The sequence below is a fragment of the Ciconia boyciana genome, chromosome 2 (assembly GCF_034638445.1).
Source record: "Ciconia boyciana chromosome 2, ASM3463844v1, whole genome shotgun sequence".
In the NCBI taxonomy this organism is placed as follows: Eukaryota; Metazoa; Chordata; class Aves; order Ciconiiformes; family Ciconiidae; genus Ciconia; species Ciconia boyciana.
Window position 1 is genome coordinate 90,716,223 of NC_132935.1, and position 22,985 is coordinate 90,739,207.

The following is a 22,985-nucleotide window of genomic DNA, read 5'->3' on the forward strand; positions in this document are numbered from 1 at the left end:
CCATTCTCACTAAAATAAAAATCTCCACCTTGCCTATAATTTGAAGTGACCAGTACACCTCCAGATTTGAATCCATTTTAATCAGCGTCTTCATACAAAGATAAATTATGTCTTCAAAATACAAGGAGTTAACCTATTTTTCAGTGGTAGATGGTCTAATGAGCAGCTCTGCAAAAAGAATAAACGGTATTGAGATGCGTCCATGACAGATGAGATATCCAATTCCCTGCTCCACCTACCATATTGTTATGGCAATTTTTTTTTTGTTAGTGTAATAAGTAAACGCAAGTTCATTATGCAGCCACCAGTTTATTTCGCAGCTGCTTTCCAGGCTATTCACTGTATTTGCTTCAGTATGAATGAAAGAACAGACAGCAGAATCCAGAATGCCTGTCCCCGGGCACCATGGCTTACTGAACAGTAATCACCAGCAACCAGTGATGGGACATATCACATCTCTCTGAGCATATGCACAGTAAGAGGACAGTCATTCCAAGAGCTAAACATTTAGACTTGCAGGGAACAGAAGACAGCAGGGCACTCTTCAACTGCAAGTTTTCACTACACTTCAAGGAACAAAACAGGAACCACATTCTGGTTATTATTCCCCATTTAGGCAAAACTATTTCAAATGCTCAATGACAAATATATAACCTGTAGGGGCAGAGGGGAGCAGGGTGGGATGTATGGATCACAAATTTCTATCACAATACCCACCCCACCAAAGACAATGCACAATGGTACAATGTAGACAATCAACTCCCTGAGCTCTTATAGGGCTTTACAAAGTTCCACCAAACAGAAACTTTTTACGGGTGAACCCCTTACTTCATTTAAACATGTAGCCTGTATAATCAGAGACTTTGAAGTAGGGAGACAGATGATCAGGATTAGCCTTTTGATCTTTCCAAATTGTTTTAGCAAGTAACAACTATGCCTGAAGTCTTTTCTGGAAAATTTTATTAGCAACAATGTTTACAACAGTCTTAGAGACCAAGGTTCTCTTAGTACCGCTGTTAAATAATCTTACAGAAACTGAAACCTTATAAAGGAAACTTAGGCTCTGCAAATAACAATGATGAACTTTATGTAAATTCAATTAAAATTCCTAATCAAGTGAGCTACAATTCTATTCAATGCTCTGTACATATGCACATTAAAAAAAAAAAAGATGTGCTGTCACAGGATCTGCTGGATCCACAAAGATCTCAGTCTTGTTCTTTCATCTACTGGTACCCAAATCAAGTCAATGGATCTGCAATGAGAACCTCTAGACCAGAACAGATCAGGCTCTGGAGCAATCAAAAAAGGACCTTACTTTATGAATAAGCCAGTGACACCTTCACACTTCCAAAAAAGTAGCCGAAGTTGCCTAGTTATAAATACAGCTGTTCCAGTGATTAACATGAGTTCAGTAATAATTTTTCCCAAATTTAAGGCAACTAAAGAAACAACTTTCTCTCCTTAGTGTGTGTTACAAAGGACTGTGCTCACATTACACATTCTATACATCTCCTTAAATTATCAGAAAGATTTACAGCTACTGTTTTTAGACAGTGCGTATACAGAAAGACACTGCAGTTTTGACACAGACAAAGGAAACAGGAATTTCTTTAGCTTTTATTTTGTTTTCTGCCCTCAAGACAAGGAAAACAAAATTTCTTCAGGCAATCTTCCTAGCTCATGCTAATACAGTGAAAAAAGGGAAAATAGCCCACTCATAAAAAAATGGTTATAATCTGCATTTTATTGGGGAAGACCTAAAATTCATTAACTGTAGTAATGGAATGCAGAAATCATTTTAAAAGTTTGTTTTCAAGCAATTTATGGGTCAAAGAAGAAAAGAGAACAGTTCTGGGTTCCTCCCCCCAAACAGCATATCTGATAAATTCAATCTATTTTTATACAAATGTTTATGAATAAGCTTACAGTCTTCTGACAGCTGAAAAGTGAAGTGATGTATAGGAAGAATGAAAGTAATGTTAAACTATGAGCTAATAATTCCACTGGGGTACTCTGGTGATATCAGATACGATGAGAGACATTTGCAAAGCAACCATACTCCTGAAAATGAAGTCACCGCAAGCGCTACTTGTTAAACACATGAATCCGGCCACAGTTAAGAGGGAAAAATAAAATAATGGTGTCCAAAATTACCCTTAATCCTCTACCAATGCACCATTTCAACTTACTGCTAGAAGCAGATGGGCAATTCTACATAAGAATTTGAAATACAAAAGACTTGAGGGCAGGGGAGTTGCTGCTACTTGCTTTTCAAGCCTGCTGCTGTTCAGAGGCATTTCAGCTTTTTATTTACAGACTGAAGCTATAAGGAATTACAATCACTTCTCAAAAGTCAAAGAACAGCAGCATCCAGCAGAGAGCAGCTCCTTGCCTTTATCTTGTTGTTGTTTTTATCCCCTCCTTTATGTTTTAATGGTTTATTACTACTCTCTAAATTACAGAACGTGCTTATTTTTTTTTTCCCCTCTCATCCTCTGAAATGGACTTAAAGCATCAATCCATTAAGAAAAGGCAATCACAGAAGCTGGAAGAAGTGAGGTAGTGCTGTGGGGTCAAGTTTTTTTTAAAAAAACAAAACAAAACACATTTAAGTGCATCTCACATTGTATGTGTACAAAAATGTGCTTATGAAAATACACATACTGATTAGCTCAGAAGTGAAACTTCGGGAAGACATTTGGGTAGTCTGAACTTTTCAGCTACGCTTGTGTCTACTTTGGCACCTGCAATAAAGTGCTTTCATGGATGCCCATCGCACACCTACAGAAAGGTGCTTCAGACAATCGCTGAATTAGTTGCTCAGTGTAGTGTGGCCCCTAGGCCAAAGTTTTCTTTCAGGAGTCTGTATGAATTCTTTGAGCCAGACTCGTGCATCCACATTCATGAAGCTGCCTGGTATCTTATCACATACATCTGTGTTACTTACATCAGAAAAGATGCATAAATAACTCAGCAAAAAGGATCTAAAGCAGGACGAAAATGCACAGTTAAGGAAAATAACAGTTGTATCTGTTTCACTTATCAGAAAAAGATAGAGAAATGACTACACAACATGTACTAAGGAACTGTTTTAACTCAGAAATCAGCATAATGAAAATGAATGGCTTGAAGGGGGCAAACTAAAAGAACGAACAATGCACCAACATCTGCAATGAAGCTGGTAGTCAGTGGGGTAAAAACCAACGGACACAGTTGGTACCAAAAGGGATGTTCCCCTTTTGGTACCATTCAGAGCTTTTACAGAAGAAACATCTGTCTAATATAAGCCACAGACACCAAAAATCAAGGAAACTGCGTGATTTAAAACTGTACGCCACCTTTGAACTACACCCTGGGGACAAATTCTGCCCTTCTTTGGATACAACCAGTTTTCAATGAACCTACCTGGAACAGCACCTCTATGGAGTTTCTAATACACCATTTGACTATTATAGTCACACTGGTATCTTCTGGACAAAGAAATCAATTAAAGTAGACACCAGTTTGATAGAGCAAGAAGTTGAGAATGAAAATAAACTTGTAAATGTAAACTCAGTACATTCTCTACGAAAAAGTTGTCATTCTCTTGCTTCATAATTACATTTTTTTTTCCTTTTTCTTAGAATTTCATAATACTGATTTAAAGACAAAAACCCCCAACCTTCCACACACACCTGTGTCACATTCCAGATGTGGAATCCACCATTTAAAACAAAACCAAGTATCTCCTTTGCTTAAATTACCGTACCAGTTTCTGTAAAAGGACCTGAAGTTTATGGCTCTGGTTTAGCAGAGTCAAGAAGTACATTTAGCTGCAAAACTTAAGTTAGGTACATGCTTAAATGCTCTGCTGAATTCATTTCCCATAATACTTTTCCTCCTCTGCAGCAGAGTTCATGCAATAACTTTGCTGGTCACTGACAAAACAGCATTTGGACATAGGAGACAATTGTTAAACAGCTTTTCCTCCTACAGGCTTTTGAAATTAATACTTTATTACTTCATACAAGACAGTAAAAATAATAAAAATAATCCCACAACTTTTCATAAAAATTAAAAGGATTTAAAAACAAATCTTATTAAAAAGCCAATCAAACTTTGCACTTAAAACCAAACTAAAGAAATACTATATATACACACACTTTTTAAAGAAGATATTTTATGATTTTCTATTTGATATCAACAGGCACTCTTCATTCATCATCTGCAAGAAACTAGGTTAGGTCTCCATAGGCCACAGTCAGAGTTATTAAGTAAGTAAATATGCCACTGCTTCCGTGCCCTCCTTTTATTTCCTTGCTTCTTCAGTCTCATCTAGGTCTCTCTCTTGATGCTCTCTTTCCCACCTCATTTCTTTCAACTCTTGTCTGTACTTCCGTTCAATGAACCGTTTCTGATGGGCCATCTGGGGAAAGTTATCTGACACAAGGAGAAATATTTTACATTAATAAACAAACTGGTAACACAGAAAGCCTCAGCTGCTCTTTTTTTTTTTTAAAAAACTTTGATGAGATTAGGGGTAGGGGGGAATGATGTTATTACCATTTTCACTCATTTATTTCTAATAATCCATAGTAAACCAGGGCTGTGTGTCATAAGACTTCAGTTTCTTTATGATTTCCACATCTGTTTATCCTGCTACAAAGCACTGCCAAATATAATACACTCACAAAAATAAAATATAAAATCCTGGTATAGCAACATGACCAGGTATTACCTGTTTTTTACATTCTGTTCCCTTAGCAACAGGTGGTCGATACTGAAAAATGAATGTGAGACAACTGTCAATGCTGTCAGGGATTTTTGTCTTGTTCTCACTCCAAAAAGTATGAGCCACTGGTTCCAAGCATTGTACAGATGTTTCCATTATTATTGTTATTATTTTAGACCATGCAGAATCCACTAGATGCCCCACATTATGGCAGGGTTCCTAATGGGAAAGTAATAGTGTAGCAAAATGGAATGCAGCAAAATCTGTTCCTGAGAAAGTTAATGCTTGGCTATGTACCAGAATACAGCCTTAGCGTAGTCTAAGAGCATGGATGAGTGAAGACTGGCTAAAACGGACTAGACAAGGCTGAGGTGATGGAGAAATAGCTAGGGGGAGGGATGCTTCTGATTTCAGACATTTGTCCACTGGCTGATACATATGTACACTAGTTAGAACTGAGGCTGTAAAACCAGCGTATATAATTGCTCTCAATTTAGTGCACAGCTGACAGAATATGACGTCTTCTCCATGACCAGGTTGCTGACATTCATCTGTGTCTCTGTGCTGCAGAGACCTGCACCCTCCAGCTGGTCAGAAAATGAAGAGGTGGTAAAGTACGTGACAGCCTGCAGTTGGTGGTAAATACTGCTGCGATCACACAGAGCTCTGGGATCAGCACTGGCTACCTATCTGTGTCCGAGATGAACGCAAAAGGTTACTACACTGACCTTTAAAGCCACAAAAAAATCTGGCAGATGACTCAGCAAAGGACTGCTCTCTCTCCAGTTGGCTACCAAGAAAGATTTCAGCTAAGGCTCCTCAGGGAGGAGTCCCTTGGCACCAAGGGTTTTCCTCCTCTTTCTGGGTCCCAGGCAGCACAGATTTGTTCAGACAGAGAACACAGTGCAGAAGTCACATAATCTGCAGGAGTTTGTGGTAGAGCAGAATAACTTTCTACTGCTTTGTTTTACTGGCTGGTGAAATTTGTGCCTTTTGTTATATACTACAGGAATAAAAGGTTTATTCATCAGTTATTTACAACTCAGGCATAGGAGGGTATATTTATTTAAACCAGAAAGCAATCTAACCGAAAGCAAATTGGTTTTAAATTGCTGCTGTTTTTAAAAACACTAGTGCTTTGTTTAATGGAGTTCTGGGATATTTTGTTGTTCATGTGCACCATAAAATGAAAATCGGATTTTCAGCACTGTGCCTGTAATGTGATCCTTTAAGAACTCTGAAGAACTCAGCTTGGTAGCAACCTGTTTGTTTATAATCCATTTAATATGCTGAGAAGGAAATTTATGTAATAAACTCATCATGGCTATCATATATAAACTGGTCCATGAAAATTACTGTTACTTGAAGCTAACTACTTATGCATTTAAAAAACCAAAAAACCAATCACACCATAAAAAACCCCAACACAAAAAAACCCCCAAAAAACTCGACTCCACAAATATATATGTACTAGAACAAGTGCCCATAGGGGCTGTGGAGCCTCCATCCCTAAAGATAGTCAAAACTTAACTGGCAAGGTACTGAGAAACATGACCTAACTTGAAAGTTGGCTCTGTTTTGAGGGGTGGTTGGAGTAGAGACCTGTAGAGGTCTATGGTATTCAAACAAATACATATGTCAGAAAAGAGCTGTGAAGTCCTTGGATTGATAGGAGATGAAGCTCACAGCTCTCTGAGTGGCGATACTGTCACAAGAAAAAACACTCAAAGAAAACTTCAGTAACATTTTGTAGATATTCAGTGGAGAAGGGAAGTTACATTCTTCCACTTGTCAAATTTACTGGTGGTGAGAAGAATATGCCTAGCAGATGGATATAAAAAAAATCTGAATTACAGGGATTCATTGTCTTCTGAAATTTTTAGCCCTGGGATTTCCAGATGCAAAGATAACAGACTAAAAACCTTTGGCATCTGAGGAACCGCATGTCTTTCCTTTGAATCAAATGCAAAAAATGTACCTCCCCATGTTCTTCTGAACAGAGAGCTTCTGCTGCACAAAATGCATGTAATCTATTTGCTTACAGTACATCCACACATGGCATTAACTCAACTGACCAAAGTTCTTTCATATAAGACGTTTGCATACACTCATTCCTTTCATATCTGCGACTGCATTGCAACGAAGGACTGCTCCCATGCTGGCTATCCTGTGCATAATTTTGAGAGATGCATACACAGATCACTGGATCCTGAGCTGATATAAGCTGTTCTTAACAGATAAATATTGACTTACATTGGCTGGGGATCTGCCTGTTAGATTTTAACCTAGCCTACTGTATAATCTGAGATCAAATTTTATTTTCTCAACTGGCAACTGAAAAGTAATTTTCCTCCTCCCCTCTGACAACCACACTGTCAGAGATTAAGCAGTCTTATCCCACTGCATATTTAAGCATAGAAAATCTCAATGACACTTCACTGCACAGGGTTCCCTCTAAGCTGCAACCTCTGTAGCTGATCAGCTCCCTTTAAAAAATACCTGTTGGTGTTACATTAACTTCACCTGTTACAAAATTGTCTTGAAAGTACTAGAAAGAAAACCTGCTGCTCAGAAGCTGACAGCATTCAGCACAGATGTTCTGCTCAAATCTCATCCCCCACAAAACGTGCACCTCACCTCATTAAAGACCAGGGATGTAAACTATAAATTATTTGCTTTGTTGCCCAAATATCTTACATTTTTCAAGTGCATCCATTGCAGCTCCCATTTCTGCTTGCTGAATACTGTGAAAGCCAAACAAAAACATGTTACATGAGATCTAAGTTGTACAGAATAAACTAAAGTTTCTGACAAAGTGGAATACTAGCTACTCTTTTGTAATAAAACTCTTTGGATAACCAGTAGATAGTAAATCCCAGAGTGTATGATATATCAGCCTTTCCATAAATATGTGAGTAATAGCACTACAGCTCCAGTAGGATATTTTTAAACCTAGATCAATAACACTAACAATAACACTAACAGAATATTCTAGTCCATTCTTCACCGAAGCATTTGCTTCTACTTGAGAGGAAAAAAAAAGGAACAAAATCACAGAGGTGTGAATGCTATAAAACCAATGATATTTTTATAACCACCACCAGATTTGGTAGTAGAAAATAAGATGAGGTCTTTGGGGTTCATGGCTGAAGTCTTTGCAACTTTAAAAACCATTCTAAAATGCCTAGAAGTATAACATCAGAAAAAAAACCTGAGAGCCTTGCACCCTTAGCTTGCCAGCTTAAGTTGGACAGTAATCCAGTACCAAAGCCAAAGATAAAGTCACTATTTCCTGGAAGCTGCTCTGCAGTTTCTAGTCTGAGAGTCACAAATGGGTTAGCATTGCTAGCCACCCTGTAGGCGAGTTCACCAAAAAAGCTTAAGACCCAAAACTACACAGACATTGAACCCTTCAGGTATTCCTGATGCAGAAACTCAGAATAGCTTGAAGAAGGCTCTATAGCTTTCCTTTTCAAAGGCCAACCACACACTTGTCTATCTCCATGGCTAGTCATTTTGGACACTGCCACACCCAAACTTTAACACCATGTGATTAATTTTTCACTATACCTTGGGCCTTTACCGCATCCTATTCGTTCCCCTTTGAAGTAAACAGCTACTGTGTATGTCCTGGCATGAGACGGTCCCACTGTCTGCAAAGTCCTGAAATAAGAAAGATGTGATTTATTCAAGCAGGAAGTATTAAAAACCAGAATCTGTTTGTGGCACATACAGAAGCAAGCTTTCAGTCTGGTCAATACATAGAGTGGAATTAGTGCAAAGCATGGAGCAAGGGTTGAAAGATGCCTGTATAAATCACATTAACCCAGAGATTACCAGTATGGCGCGCAATAAAAAGGAGACATTTACATAAAATGCACCTTGTTTATATCAGTAATATTTATTCCTCCAGATTCACTCAGGAGCACCATATGAAAATTAAAACTTTAACCTATAAGCAAAAATGCAAACTATAACACGAACCGCTTAAACACTGTGAAAACACTTGTAATAAAGTCATATAAATTGTGCATAGCTGTGCAATTGCAAATAATCACAACAATATGATTATTGTGTGCACTAAAATTTTAGTCCCTGAGAGTTGTGCAGCTAGCAAGGTTTTAAAAGGACATTATATTGGACATGGTAGCTCTCTACATACTGAATTAACACAGTACAAAGAAATTTTCCATCAGCTTTGAAAAGTACAGTTTGTCACAAAACAAACTTTCCATTTGAGCTGAAGTCTAGGACATGCATCAACAACCATCTAAAGGGGAAAAAAAGATAATTCCCTAGACATGCAATGAATTGCTGCTTCTGCTGTTTCTTCCTGCTGTCCCAAATCTCTCCCCACTGTCAGCTTGAGTTCTGTCCACTACCTTGTTTCTTTTTGGAAGAAGCACCACTTTCACATCAATTTTTAAAATATCTAACTATAGTACTCTGTCTCTGAGTGCTGTGACAAGAGCAAATAAAACCCACCCCAAATTTAAAAGCAATAGTATTGACTGCAGTGAAACAGATAACCCCAAGAAAAGGAATTTAACAAGATAATAGGAAGATAACAGCATATTACTAGCTCTAAGCTGTACTATAAAAATCAATTTATCATCACAGCAAAACCAAACAAACATTTAGTACTTGATACGCAGTGGGTTTTACAAGAATCAGGAATTGTTTCTTTTGTATTCATCTCCCTCACTCAAGACAAAGCTGTGAGCCCTCATACAGAGGGACTGAACAGTCAGATTTGCAGAGCATCAGTTGCAGTGTTAAAGCAATTATATTTCTGAAGTACACTGTTTGTCACTATAACTGAACTGCTACATTTCATTGAAAACTTTACTTCAGTAAATGTGACAAATGCACTTAGACTTTAATCCTTCATACCTTTTCGGTATAATACTCCCAACAACACAAGCCTTGAACTTTCATAGCCTTTATCTCTTCTTTTGGGGGCTAACATTGCACCCATCCCTACATTAATTGAATGGATATGGATGCAATATAAAATCTTAAGTTTATTATTGCCTCTTTGAAGCAGCTATTATGCCTTTTTACAACTGAAAGAGAGATCCATCCCATCTAGCTTCAGGTATCTAACTGAGGTGTACAAGTTAAGAGGTTCACTACCCTGAGCTCTTCTATCACTAAACAGGAGGACATACATGGGCTGAATTGCACAGCGAAAACGTCCAAAACTTGTGTTGCCCTTCAGTGTCTGACTCTGTGGATTAGAAACAGAGTCTACAATCAGGATGTGTAACACAATAAATTTATTATGTTTGCGTAATAACGTACAGTGTAGAGAAACTTCATACTACGACTGAAAATAGAATGGAGGTATCTTGACTTCATATCCAAACAGCCATTGTTCCATTAATTTAACTTAAAATACTGCCATTCCTTATGTTAAAAGGAGAACAAATATAGAATGATGCCAATGAAATACTCCATCTGAACATAAAAAAATGTATTTTCCCTTGAAACTGTACAAGGTAAAATGGTTACTAATTCTTCCTTGTAATGGCTTAAAACACCTATAAGCTTGGAAAATATTGGTTCAACATTTTCCATCTTCAGACAAAGAGAGACTAGTGGGCTTGGATAACTACAATAAAACCAAACTATGGGAAAAAAATAGGGCGACTGATCACATCTTTATCCATATACAAGAAAGACTGATAACTAGCTTGTATCCATAAGATGCCAGTTCTTACTTGTAAAGAGGAATGTCTGGCTCTTTTCCTTCTGTCCTGAGAGTCAAGCAGCACTGTTGAAGCTGAGATTTAGGATCATTCCAATCTTGATTTAAAATAAACTCCTGTAAGAAGTTCACAAAGATGCTTTTATGATTGGGAGATTGAGATAAGAGTCCAAAACACAATAATGTGTTAAAACATAGTGGCAGGAAAGTAGGAACCTGACTGGTCTTACCTTTAGCCGTGGAAAAAAGCATACGTTCATGAAAGTGTGAACATATTCCAAATCTTTATCAATGTACAGGGCAGCAATAAAAGCTGGGGAAAAAAAAAAGGTACTGTCACTCATGCAAGGAGAACGTTAATGGCTTGCACTTTTAGAGACAAGTATCTCTGAGTACTCTAAAGCCATATTCAATTATGTTTCACAGCAGTGATCTGATGAGGGTATTATTATCCTGCACACAAAGGAAAAAATAAAGTTGACCAAGAGATTAAGTGACTTACCCAAATCCACTCAGTCATTTAAAGAGCTAGAAACAACACTCAGCTCCTAATCTCACATTTTAACCAGGAGACCATGGAAACTTACAAATAAATCACTACTGGGTACCATAAAAAAGTTTTAGATATAAATCACTCCTGTTTGTGTGCAACTTCCATTTGCTATGAGGATTTGGCAAAAGCCAAGGGGTCTGAATGGCTCACAAAATACATCAAAAATATACAAGATAGAGATTAACTTTCTTTGCAGAATATTTATCACTGTTCCCACTTTCTTTGGAAAGAAGGTGGCACAAACTTTCATAAATGGACTAAAAATAATGTAATTTCAATGTAGCTTTCCCTCTTGTGGAATGACCATTTTGAAAGCTCCTAAAATGCAGTCAAATGAACCACAGAAACATTCACCTGCTGAAGGAACTACTTTATCTTCCAACAGTGACAAGAACATATTAATGAAACATTGAAACTGCTGTTAAATAGCTCAACTCGGAATACAAAGCTTTAACTTTCTAGACATCTTTTGACCTGGCCATCATGACCTCTCAATTTCTAAGTCTACAACTTTGTATCTGCAATTACACCTCCTTCATGCTTTCATACAGACTCCAAAAATGTAGGCTAGTGTTCAAAAATCTGGCTTTCAGAGGTATAGGCATAATTCATTTGAAAACCTGAACATACATTTTTAATAGTGATTTGGGGGATTTCTAATGGCTTTCTTAAACAAGCCCCGAGGAAAAAAAAGTTACATAAGTACTAAGCTGTTATAACCAAATTAACTCACATTCCAAGAGATCAGCCAAAGTCTTAGTTCGAAGAGCTACAGGTCTTTTTGTCTTGTCATTAGTGATGGCAAATTCTTGCATACCCAGCTCTTCTGCCACCTTGGCCTGTGTCCTGTTGTTTACCAAAGAACTTCTCAACAGCTGCAACAGAAAGAAGTTCCACTCAATGGTAACAATTAGCAATGCCAATTATAAAAGGTAGGGAGAGCTGGGGAAAAAAAAGTTACTTTTATCCTTGTAGCCTCTCACTTCTCTCAGTTTATTGACATTTTGTTTCAGCACACCTCAAATGATTTACATAAACAGACACATACTCATTCTTTCTACTGATGATTTTTCCTTCTGTTTCAATTCTTCTCACCAAATTTTATTTATTTTATGGACACATTACTTCTGTAGATATGTCTTGCATTTAAAATGCTTGTTTGTGAGCTTCTTTGCAATCATATACCATCTCTTCATCAATCCTGTACTTTTTCGGCTAATCTGCATTTTTCTAGTTTAAGTAATACACAGTTATATACATTTTTCCACATAAAGTATAAACATACAATATTCTGGAGTCTACAGAGCAGTCCCGAGTGTCCACCAAATAAGAAATAAATAGGCAGTAATTAAAACAAATGCACATTAAAGCAAGACAGTCTAGTGTTTCAGAACAAGCAGATGAGGAAGCTGCTCCATTCATTTGGCCAGAGAAGAAAATGCATAGCTGGACAGCCTGTATGTACTCTTTGCTCTACTAGAGGCAGTATAGCTGAGCCGATGCATCCCTGACAAAGATCTGGCTCTAACATTTTCAGTGTATGACAATGTCCAGGACACCTGGTTCTCCAGCAGAGTTCCCTGAAGTGCTTAACCTAGGCTCTAGGCAGATTGCTTAAATAAACACAGAGCTCTACCAATGATACAATCTCATACAGCTTAAAGAAGTATTTTGGAATTTTAGGGTTTCACACAATTTTCTGAACCCCTGGTGAAGGTGAGCTTTTTTCCTGTTTGTTTGCTTTCCTGCTTTAAATAAAACAGCATTAATTGAAGAAGTTAGGGATATTATGGGAGGTGGGGGTGGGAGGGAAAGAATGTCTCTCTTTTCCACTGTTTATATGTAATCTAGGTGGGGGTGGGAGAGAAAGAATGTCTCTTTTCCACTGTTTATATGTAATTTAGAGTTGAGAAGCTGCATACACATTTTTTCTCTCTTTGCCTTCCATGTCACATTTGCTCGGCTTATTAGATCCAAGTTATATGCTACCTGGCTCGAGCATGTCAACTGAGCTTATGAAAATAAAGATTTATTTGCTGCACTTGATACTTCATCTCTGACAACAGATAAATAAAGAACAGTATGTTCATAATTTGTTTGGCAATGATGTATGAAGCAGATACTCACAACTTGATCTTCATAAACTAGGCAGACTGCAGATAGGATTATTACCTGCCTCCCTAACCTCTGCTTAAACTCATCTTCTACTTGTTCCTTTCCAAAATTCTTCCCTTTTATGTCCTTAAGTTAAATAAACAATACTTTCCCCAACAAAATCCTAAGTACAATATGCAACCTACGAGACAGAAGCGCAGTATCATGCGACAAAAATCTGTTTCTTGTAATGGGAGAAGACAGATCTCTTTTGCTGTGTTTGCAGAGTATTTATTTTGATGGGACCCGTAATCATGATTAGCAGTATCATAAAACAAAGAGCAACATATACACTACAGAGTGAATCAGAGATGGAAAAAAACCCCAGTTATCCTTCTAGCACTGTGGTTATCAACTTGCTCTGTATTAGAATTTGCCTCCTCTACAAGTGTGATCTAGCAAAAAACTCAATTCCCCTTAATGATACGGGGAAGACATGGTACTTGTGCCTTCCCAGCAACTTTTTTAGAGCTAGTCTCCACTCTGGCAACACACAGTCTGCATCATTGCAGATGCTGAAACATGTGACGGATGCTCAACTGGAGCTTAACTCTAATTACAAAGCAATTTTTTTTTGCTCTTCCATCTTCACACAGCATACTACTACCCATGACTGTAGCATAAGTCAGTACTGGAGAAACTGTATTTTCCAACAGCCAACAAAATTTCATACTCTATTTTGGCAGATCACTTGGCTATCTCGAAATATGTAGACAAGACTACGTTCTCCTTTCTTTTTCTTAAATAACAGTTAATTCACAGATGTCTCTCCACAAGTAATCACTACACACTGGGAAGTCACTGCATTGCCAGTCAAGTGGAATCTTCCCATCCTTGACCAAAATTGTCCTCAACACTACAGCACCATTCAGCTGATGTTCCATTATTTCTTCAAATGTAAGTATGTTCCCAGATAACAGAAGAAAGAGCTCAGTGTTTGCGGTTTCTCTTCAGATCCCACATCATCAGTCTCCTTTCTCACACATCTTATTTAATTTGTCCTCAAATTTAAAAACATTCTAAGACAATTTTCTTTTTCACTGCATGCACATCCCCAGAGTAAAAATTTTTTTCTAGGCTTTGCCTACTTGTCCATATCTTAATGTGTTTTCAGCATCCGTTCTGCTCTAACTTTGTAGTTTCACCTACAAACTTGGACTGTGCAACTTGTTCTACTTGCCAACTCACTAATCATTAAAGTAAGCAACACAGAGATGTTCTGATCATTCTTCTGAGTATTTACACCCATTAATAGCAACACTTCATATCCTTCCTGCCAAATAGTTCTTGAAAGATTTATCTTACTGTAACAACACTGATGCCTACATTCTTAAAAGTCATCCACAAAGCAAAAAAACCCCACCAATCTTGGATTTCTGCCTTATGTTTTTGTTTCTCTGAAGAATTAATATGACAAAGTTCTTCCCCTTTTAACTTTTACTTCAAAAGTTCAGGTTTTATCTGCTGTCTCCTGAGTGGTGCAGAAGAATCAATACAAATGTAAATGAAACTTAAGAACTGCTGAAGAAAAATTAAAATTACTTTTAGTCAGAGCATGTACTTTTTTTTCTTGTAAACAGCTTTAGCCCAAAAGACCAAAGCAGCATATTCTTGAAAACACATTGTCTTCTAGAGACTTAGCATCACCATCCCTTTATTGATTTGAGAAAACCACTTCAAGTAGCTAAGAAATCTACAGTGCTACTTCCTAATTTTAACTAGAAGACTCAACTCATATTCCTGATACACGTATCACTTTTTTATTCTAGTCAAGACTTGAAAACTAAGAAAAATTTAGTAAGCCTAAGAAAATTTCTTCCTCACAAATAAAGCCACAGCTGTCTAGCTGCGGTACTAAATTAATCAATCAGGAAAAAAACTACATATACTACCACCCTATGTTTAAAGTACTGTAAATTGCTGAAAGATCCCCAAATTGAGCTGTTCAGAACCCAGATAATAGAGGCTGAAAGGCTACAGTACTCAGAAACAGATGACTATAACAATAGTAAAATTAAATTCAAAAGCTACCACAGGAGCTCCCGATTGAAGACAACAGGAAAAACAGACTAAAATAGATTATAAAAACTTCTTATCAGGAAACATAACCCTTGCAGGTTATGTTGCAGGTTCAACAGACTAGAAGTCATGAATAAAAAAAAGTCATGTGATCTGCCTATTTAAATAAATGGTTTAAGACACCCATCTTTAAACAAGAACTAGTCTTATCTCCCAATTTCATCACTGACATCCTTAAAATTATTGATCCATTTCACAGACAGAACAAAAACTATTGCACTGGGCTCATAAATCACCATTTCCTATTCATTGCAGTGCTCATGACTTAAAATTAACAAAGCCTTATTAAGAGCAGTGGTTGCTGAAGCTTCTTTTATTAATCAAATCCAGAATAATTCACTAGCTGCTCCCATAATTTCAGTCTCATTTCCAATTTCCATCCCACTCTTGCTCTTCCGGAGAGTATGATTGATGGCAGTCTCACCGTTAAGTGCCCTTCATGATGATCGGGGAAATGTATGAATAAATACTCTGTGGCTACCAACTGCATTATGGAGTCACCCAGGAATTCCATCCTCTGGTTGTGGCCTCTGAAAAATGAGACATCAATGCAGCAAAATCAATAAGCACTCAGGGAGGAAAAAACAAAACCAGCATGCACGCACAAATTAAAATAAAGAGTGATCTGAAAGTGAGCCTCGCTCATTTCCAAACGCATTTAAGACAATTTCCCAGTGTTAACCAGGTGAGATGAAAACACAGTTCATTACTGTTGTAACACCAACTTTCAGGGAGAAAGCAAATCAGGATAGCTACATATAAACACAATTATTAGATCACAGATCTGGAACTAATTGAAGGAGAAGAGCAGCTGACATCAAGTTTGCAATGGGATGAGGTCTCTACCTGCAACTTCTTATAAGAAAGTGAACTAACGCATGCAATGACTTCAGAGGAAAAGGTCTGTCCATTCACAAGAAATAAAAGGATCAGGGTTTAAACCCATGCAAGATCCTGGACTGGGTAACCACTGGTATGGCTCTACTGTTTGCTTTAAAACGTGGCCTGGCAGCTCTACACACCACGGAACACAAGGGCTGTACTTGGACCAAAGAGCGTGATTTTACTTCTTTCCTCTGTCCAAATGTACCTCCAAGTATGTTTTGCTACTGTCTCAGGAGTGATGTGCAAGTATCAATGATGCAGGAAGCTCAGAAGAAACACCGGGATGTCTCTCTAACATCTATAGTCTTTACCAAGGTATCCACTACTGACTACTGTCAGAGATGGGATACTGAGCCAGGCAGGCTTGCGAACATAGCTGCTCTATTCTCTTCTGGAGAACAGATATAACATCTAGAGTTTGTTTACAAACAAAGCAATCTGGTATACTAACAGAAGCACCAACAGAGCTACATGAGGACTCTTGCAGTGTACTCACAGAGTCAGATGGTTAAAGCCTACGGTCCTCAGAGTGAACGCACGTGCTAGAAGCCGAACATGAGTAAAGATGACTCCAATTGCGTCCTCAAACTCTGTAAGCTTTTGAAGAACTGGAGAGGTCTCAATGAGTTGCCTGTCAGTATTGGACTCTTGCAGCTATAAATAAAATGAAGTGCAAACAATGACAAACTGACACTGTTTCAGAACTTTTCAGAGAAAAGCAAGCCTTCTGTAAACCAAGGGCAAACAATACAGTGAACGAGTTGGTCTGTGGATATCTGAACTGAGAAAACCCCGTTCCCTCTGGCTTTTTGTCTTGGATAATTACCACTCAAAGAAAATGTGAGCTTTGATGTATGCTTTTTTAACAGTTGAGGCATTTATAACACATTGCTTATATGGTCTCATCTCTACATGTGGATAGCATGGGCTACTTATTTTCACAAAACATATATAATTGTACGTCTGAGTTTTCTAATATTATCAAATGGTTTGCAACTGAGCAACAGATTCAAAAATTATTAGAATAGGGCTGGCAGGCTGACAGCATGTCAAGATGAGACAAAAACCAAATCTATTTCTCGCATTTTCCTTCAGTATCAAAAATCAAGAACACATATTTAGTATATGAAATTCAAAAGGGCACAATAACACAAAAAAATTAAAATTATCACTTTGGGTCAGTATGTTTTCTTATCAGTTTCTTGCCTGATGTTCTTTGATGTGGTGACACTGTTAAACGGCTTTCTGGAGCTGGGAAATGGCTTAGGCATTTCCTCCAGCCACTCTGGGCATCTCTCTTGTATAGCAATGCCTCAGAGGAGGAATCATCCATATGAGGATGTCTAAAGGAAAAGTAAGAATAGCCACAGTTTTTAAAAGTGGCATTAAGATCTTTTTTGGTTTGTTGCCTGTCCTTTTTCTATTAATTGATTACATTCAATTTGACTTTTTCCTTAAACACTACTGAGCTTTCAGCTGACATTTTCATAGACCTACATATGCCGGCACCAAAATCCCACGCTTGGGTGATAATGGTCAGTTTGGAGTTCAGCTGCATGTGGAGCTGAGACTGTTTTTTACTTCCTCATGCACAGTTCTTTATACTTACCTGCACAGAATTTCATGTGCTTTTTTACTCCACAGTTAGTCACTCTTGCATTCTCGCAATCAGACTGCAATTCTTCACCCTGCTGTTGTCCCTGCTACCCTGAATAATTTGGTATTGTCAACAAAGTGCCACCTCACTGCTCATCCTCTTCCCTAAGCTGTCGATGCGAACAGCCTGTACTTCAGCAAAGATCCCTAGGGAAATCTGCCAGTGATCTCTATCCCTTGTAAAATGTGGTCATTTCACTCCTGTTCTCCGTTTCTTACGTTTCAAAGATTCCTTTAAATCTTGTAAGGACTGACAGTATTCACTGGGCTTGCTCGCCGCCCCCCCCCCCCCCCCTTAAAAAAACACCACATTTTTAAAAGCCTTTTGTGAGTGCCTTTCCAACAGCCTCTTAGGAAACCCAGCAGACGGTATCATCTGCAGCATCACATGCTTTTTGTCTCCTCTAAAATCTCCTATTCATTTGTGAGGCAGGACATGTCTTTACATGTTGACTCGTTAGAAAAAGACCACATTTATCCAGGTGACCACTAATTATTTTTTCATCACTATTTCTACTGACTCGACTACTGCCAAATAACAGGGTTAAGGGCCTTCAGTTCTGTATATCTTACCCAGAGCTTTTTTTTTTTTAATTGGCATCTCATTTTCATATCGTTATGGTGACTTTTAATAATTTTTAAATGCCATTTTTCAGGCTAGCCGTGCCCAAAGGCCAACCTGAGCAGCCTGTGCTTCCCCTACTGGTAAGCAGACAGCTAGGATGGCTTCTGGGACATGGAAGAAAATAAATTTTCATCACACAAGTTAAAGTAGTAGCAAGAAATGATAAGCTGCATATACGGACTGTCTCCAATATCTAAGCAGAGTCCAAGTCTTCTTTGTGAAAGCAGAGATAAAGAAATTAAAATAAAGTAAGAGAAAAGAAGAAATCTAGAGTAAGAAGAATTTTCTTGGGAGCTTGTGGCACCGTGCAGGATAGCTGGCGCTGAATCTCAAAAGTTTATCTTCCCATTAAGACTCTTCTCTATTTACGCTCACAGAGAGTTGGTCATAAAAAATGCTTCATGTGCACTGATTTTTTTCTGAAGATTTTGTCTATGTACCCATTGCAAAATCTGTACAAATATACAAGACATTTCAGATGGACACCTCAAAGTGACCTTCTGCTGGAAGGGTGTGCTCATAAAAAGTTTCAAAGGAGTCAAACTGACTGCACAAAACATCAGAGATTCGGTTAGACAAAAGAAACCTCTCAGATGTTCATATGATCCTGAACACCTTACTAACTGACTGGATGACAATTTGAATACAGCTATTCTTACAGCACCCCCGCGCACTTGGAAAATGCTACCATGTTTGCTGTGAAGACAAGGAGCTAGACTGCAGAGAGGCTCTGTGACTTGCTCTAGGTCTCCCCCAGAATTCAGTCAGGGAACAAGGACTGGAAAACCATTCCCCCAACTTCCAGCCTTGTAACTAAACTTCTGAACCTGTATCCTCCAATACATGGAGGATAAATTACCCTTCAGACACCTTCATAATTTCAGTGTTTACTTGGTATTAAAGCTACTGGAATCACTGAAAAAAACATGCTATCATTGCACACGCGCAGACACAAACACAATCAGAATCACACTCTTATTCCATTCAACTAATGTGCCTTCCTACTATTAAGGTTTCAGTCTTAATTTCAGGTTAATAAAATATGTAGTTAGATTTTTTGTACCCTTTTTCCCCCCAACTTCGAGAAGATGAACAAGAAGCCGCCAAAATGTTACCTCTCACTAGATTTATCGTATGAGAAGCTCAGTTATATATATCAAATATGAGCCAAGGAAAGATGAATGATTAATCCTGAGAGAGGCAGAGACTCATTATTTATTAAAAAAAACCAAAAAACAAACCAAACACAACAAAACCAAACACAAAGGCAAATATATACACTCCTTTGGCTACTTTTTAGCACAATTTCTGAGATGTCATTACAATGGAAACCTATGGAAAATCATTCCTGAAAATAAAACAGAACTATCAATTTTATTACAGAAAGGGATACACTTACTTGGAGTGGGTGTAGTGGATAATTAAGCCATACATCCCGCAGGTCCTGCAAACATTGAGAGATGCCTTTAATGCTCAAGGGAGTCATTTAACAAATTCCACAGTACTAAATAAAATGTCATTACTTGAAATACTGAACTATTTCAGATGCTGGCTCTGCTTATTGCAAATTCAATAGTGCTGGAAAACTAATTTTTAAGATCATGTATCTGCTGTTCAAACTGCCTGTAGTTCTCCCAATTAGCTTGTGTCAAAGAGGTGGAAAAATCCTTGAACCAAATAAAAAGTGGTTAAAGGAAGAAAAAGATTTGTTTAAGCCTCAGGACTAACTTTATTTGCAAGTACTCCTCAGTAGCAAGTTTGACTTCACCAAAGGCAAGGACTAAAAAAGAAAAAAAACCTCCACATTTATTTTCTTCTATTTCATATAGGCTTCCTTCACTACAGGCACTGAGCAGCAAATAAACACCGAGTTATGATAGGCTTCAAAATACTTCTATTTCTAATAAGCTTTGTCATTTCACAGACTCAGAGACTTTCAAGAAGAAAAAGACTGTATAATTTATCCCCTCACCACTGCCACATGTATTGTCCCAGCAGTATGTAGTGGTTACTTTCCTTAGTCATTGTATGGGATAAATTCCAACTAACAGTGATCTAAGATACAGTATGCAAGAATAGGTCAGACTTTAATCATGCAATTGGGCAAACGTTGGATGAAATCCCCTGTATTTTTTTTTTAAGATATGTTTAAAATTTTTAGGGGTGGGAGGATTTAACTGATGAAACAGGAATAGTCACTCTACATGTGTGTCATTTCCCCAAAGCATGCCACCTGGATCCACAGCATCCATCGCTGTTGTTAGAGCACTTTGAATGGAAGACTGAAGGTTTCTTATGCCACTCATTCTTCCCTAAGCCAACCAACAAACAGCACACTTGAGGAAACACCGTAATTTTTTTTGCCTGAACCAGTGCAGCCTGCGGTCTTAAACACGCTATGCTACATCCAGTTTCCAGGAACTAAGTACAACAGGTGTATTCCTGTTCATTTGTGATTCTCAAGTAAAACAATGGACAAGAAAGCATGTCTTCAATTATTTTTAAAATGGAAATCAAATCATATAAATACATAAATACCTTGTCATTGAAGAGTAAACGTCCAAATAATTGTTTTGCTTCTTCTAGGCTTCCCTCTAGATAAACAGCTCCTGCATGAGGGGAACAATATGTCAAAGGTCAATTAGAAAATTAATAAGCACAGGAAAGTCAAAGATCTCTGCCTTCTTCATCTCCAATATGTTTATTTTTTAAAAGCATGCTTTCTGTAGTAATACCTCATTTTTTGAGAAATTTAAAGCGCATTAAACACCAACATAAATCAATGGTCACAAAATGCACAGAAAAACCTGAAATAGTTAAATCAGTGATAGAAAATGATACATCCAAAGAGCAAAGTTTAAACAAATTAGGCCAGAAACAATTTATTTCTAAACATAGTTTCCAGTAATCAGCCAACTATACCATATATGAAGCTATTGAAAGCCACGAAACACATTTCAATAGCTAGCAAATAATTTTCATTTATTCTGTACTTTCAACAACATTGCATTCTGCAATATAAATTATGTGTCACAACTATTCCAAACCTCAATATCTCCCCAATATCATAATAATACATTGTCTGAACTGGAAACTGCACCTCTGCATCTCTGTTTGTGAAGATTATGGTACTTTTTTTTTTTTTTTAAACTGCACATACAGCCCTCACTAGCCCTCCACATGCCCATTAGTAACAAGCTCTGCAAAACTTGTGCTAGCTATATTATATTTTTTGTGCGTACCATATACACTCTGTATCGGCACAGGCACTTTATAAATTCAGTATCAACATTTTGTCCTTTGATACTCTTTACAGGAGGGCTTCTGAAAACCTCAAACTAGTTCTTGTAAGCACATCTGTATAAAAGCAAAGGGAATACACAACTACATGAAGAACAGAGAGAAAGGGAGTCGTTCCCACATACAGGGAGAACATGGTTTGCCTTTCTGTGTCCTTCCCTGACTCTTTCCTTTTAATTCCTCACTAGGTTAACTACTTTCTTTGGACCCTTTGGAGAACACTTTGGGAGTTTATAAGACTATCTTGCCAGAGGCATATTATGAGAGCACAGAATTTCAAACAGGGCCTAGAGAGCCTGCTTATACTTTTGGTTATTATTTTCATCACAGGGAAGAAGAACCAGACTTTTACACAGGTTCTCAAGTAGGAGCTCCAGACCCCACATATACTTTTATAGTCCCTTAACAAGCTCCCAGATTTTAGCTATGGCCCTGACAAAACCTTATTGCTCAATTAACTTTGTGAACAACTTTGTATTGGAGGTTAAACAGCAAGCCTGCTCTCTTAGCAAATCTCAATGCTTGCCAAATAGTCCTCATCATTATATCCTAGACAAGCTGAAGTATATGAACAAAGCCACAGATACATATCTAGTGTTCCTTTTCTGTTTGTTTTTTATTTTTAAATTAAAGATCAAAGCACTCATGGAAAGCAAAATAGAGTTAAAAAGAAAACTCTTATTTCTCAATAAGATGAAATGCAATTTGGCCCAAGGCAGAATTCACAGAACTGTTGACATCTAAGCCAACTATGATCTATTTTTCAAAGCAGGACAAAATGCTTTAGGAGCTTGTGTAGTATGTAAAGACCTGGATCAGGGCTAAACCATTCCCATAGCTACTATCACGTACAGTACATTGGGATTAATACGAAGCCAAATCAGTGAGATTTAGCTTGCTTTGTGTATTCAAAGAAGTAAAGTTTTATAAAAATATGCTATTTAAAATAGAGCTTGTGTGGATATAACAGATCAGATTTCTGCCTTACTCCTTGCTTATTTGGTAACTGTGGTCAGGCAGTCCTGATTTCTTCTCCAACACAAATTTATTGACTAGCACAGCCAGTCACTAATCAGCATCTTAGTGCCCAATAGCAAATTTGACACAACTCCCCTTCATCCACAGCTAAAGGGTTTTGGTAGCTTTATTACACCAGCCACGGCATAGTGCCATGCTTTTTATTTGTAAGGAAAATACAAAGACCAAAAAATATTTACTTGGCAAATGTAACATTTAATTCACAGGAGAAGGTTAGCAGGGCATAGAGGAAGCAGGCTGGTGACTTGGTTGGGAGTGCCTGGTGCATTCA

The 22,985-nt window shown here is 37.7% G+C and overlaps 1 protein-coding gene across 4 annotated transcripts in view; it reads right to left on the reverse strand.

The window, feature by feature from the left end:
• Nucleotides 1-966: 966 nt before the first annotated feature.
• DROSHA (drosha ribonuclease III) overlaps nucleotides 967-22,985 on the reverse strand; it is a 76,543-nt gene continuing 54,524 nt past the window's right edge. For 2 of the 4 annotated variants that reach the window (XM_072853133.1, XM_072853134.1), the window contains exons 24-33: nucleotides 20,915-20,985; nucleotides 19,776-19,820; nucleotides 16,592-16,749; nucleotides 15,635-15,740; nucleotides 11,711-11,852; nucleotides 10,655-10,737; nucleotides 10,438-10,541; nucleotides 8,285-8,377; nucleotides 7,412-7,458; nucleotides 967-4,422 (exon numbers count right to left, since the gene is read on the reverse strand). In XM_072853133.1, coding sequence (XP_072709234.1) covers nucleotides 4,292-4,422; nucleotides 7,412-7,458; nucleotides 8,285-8,377; nucleotides 10,438-10,541; nucleotides 10,655-10,737; nucleotides 11,711-11,852; nucleotides 15,635-15,740; nucleotides 16,592-16,749; nucleotides 19,776-19,820; nucleotides 20,915-20,985 — 980 coding nt within the window. In that variant the 3' untranslated portion in view covers nucleotides 967-4,291. The remainder of the gene's footprint in view (nucleotides 4,423-7,411; nucleotides 7,459-8,284; nucleotides 8,378-10,437; nucleotides 10,542-10,654; nucleotides 10,738-11,710; nucleotides 11,853-15,634; nucleotides 15,741-16,591; nucleotides 16,750-19,775; nucleotides 19,821-20,914; nucleotides 20,986-22,985) is intronic. The other 2 variants (XM_072853135.1, XM_072853136.1) reach the window with 2 other exon arrangements.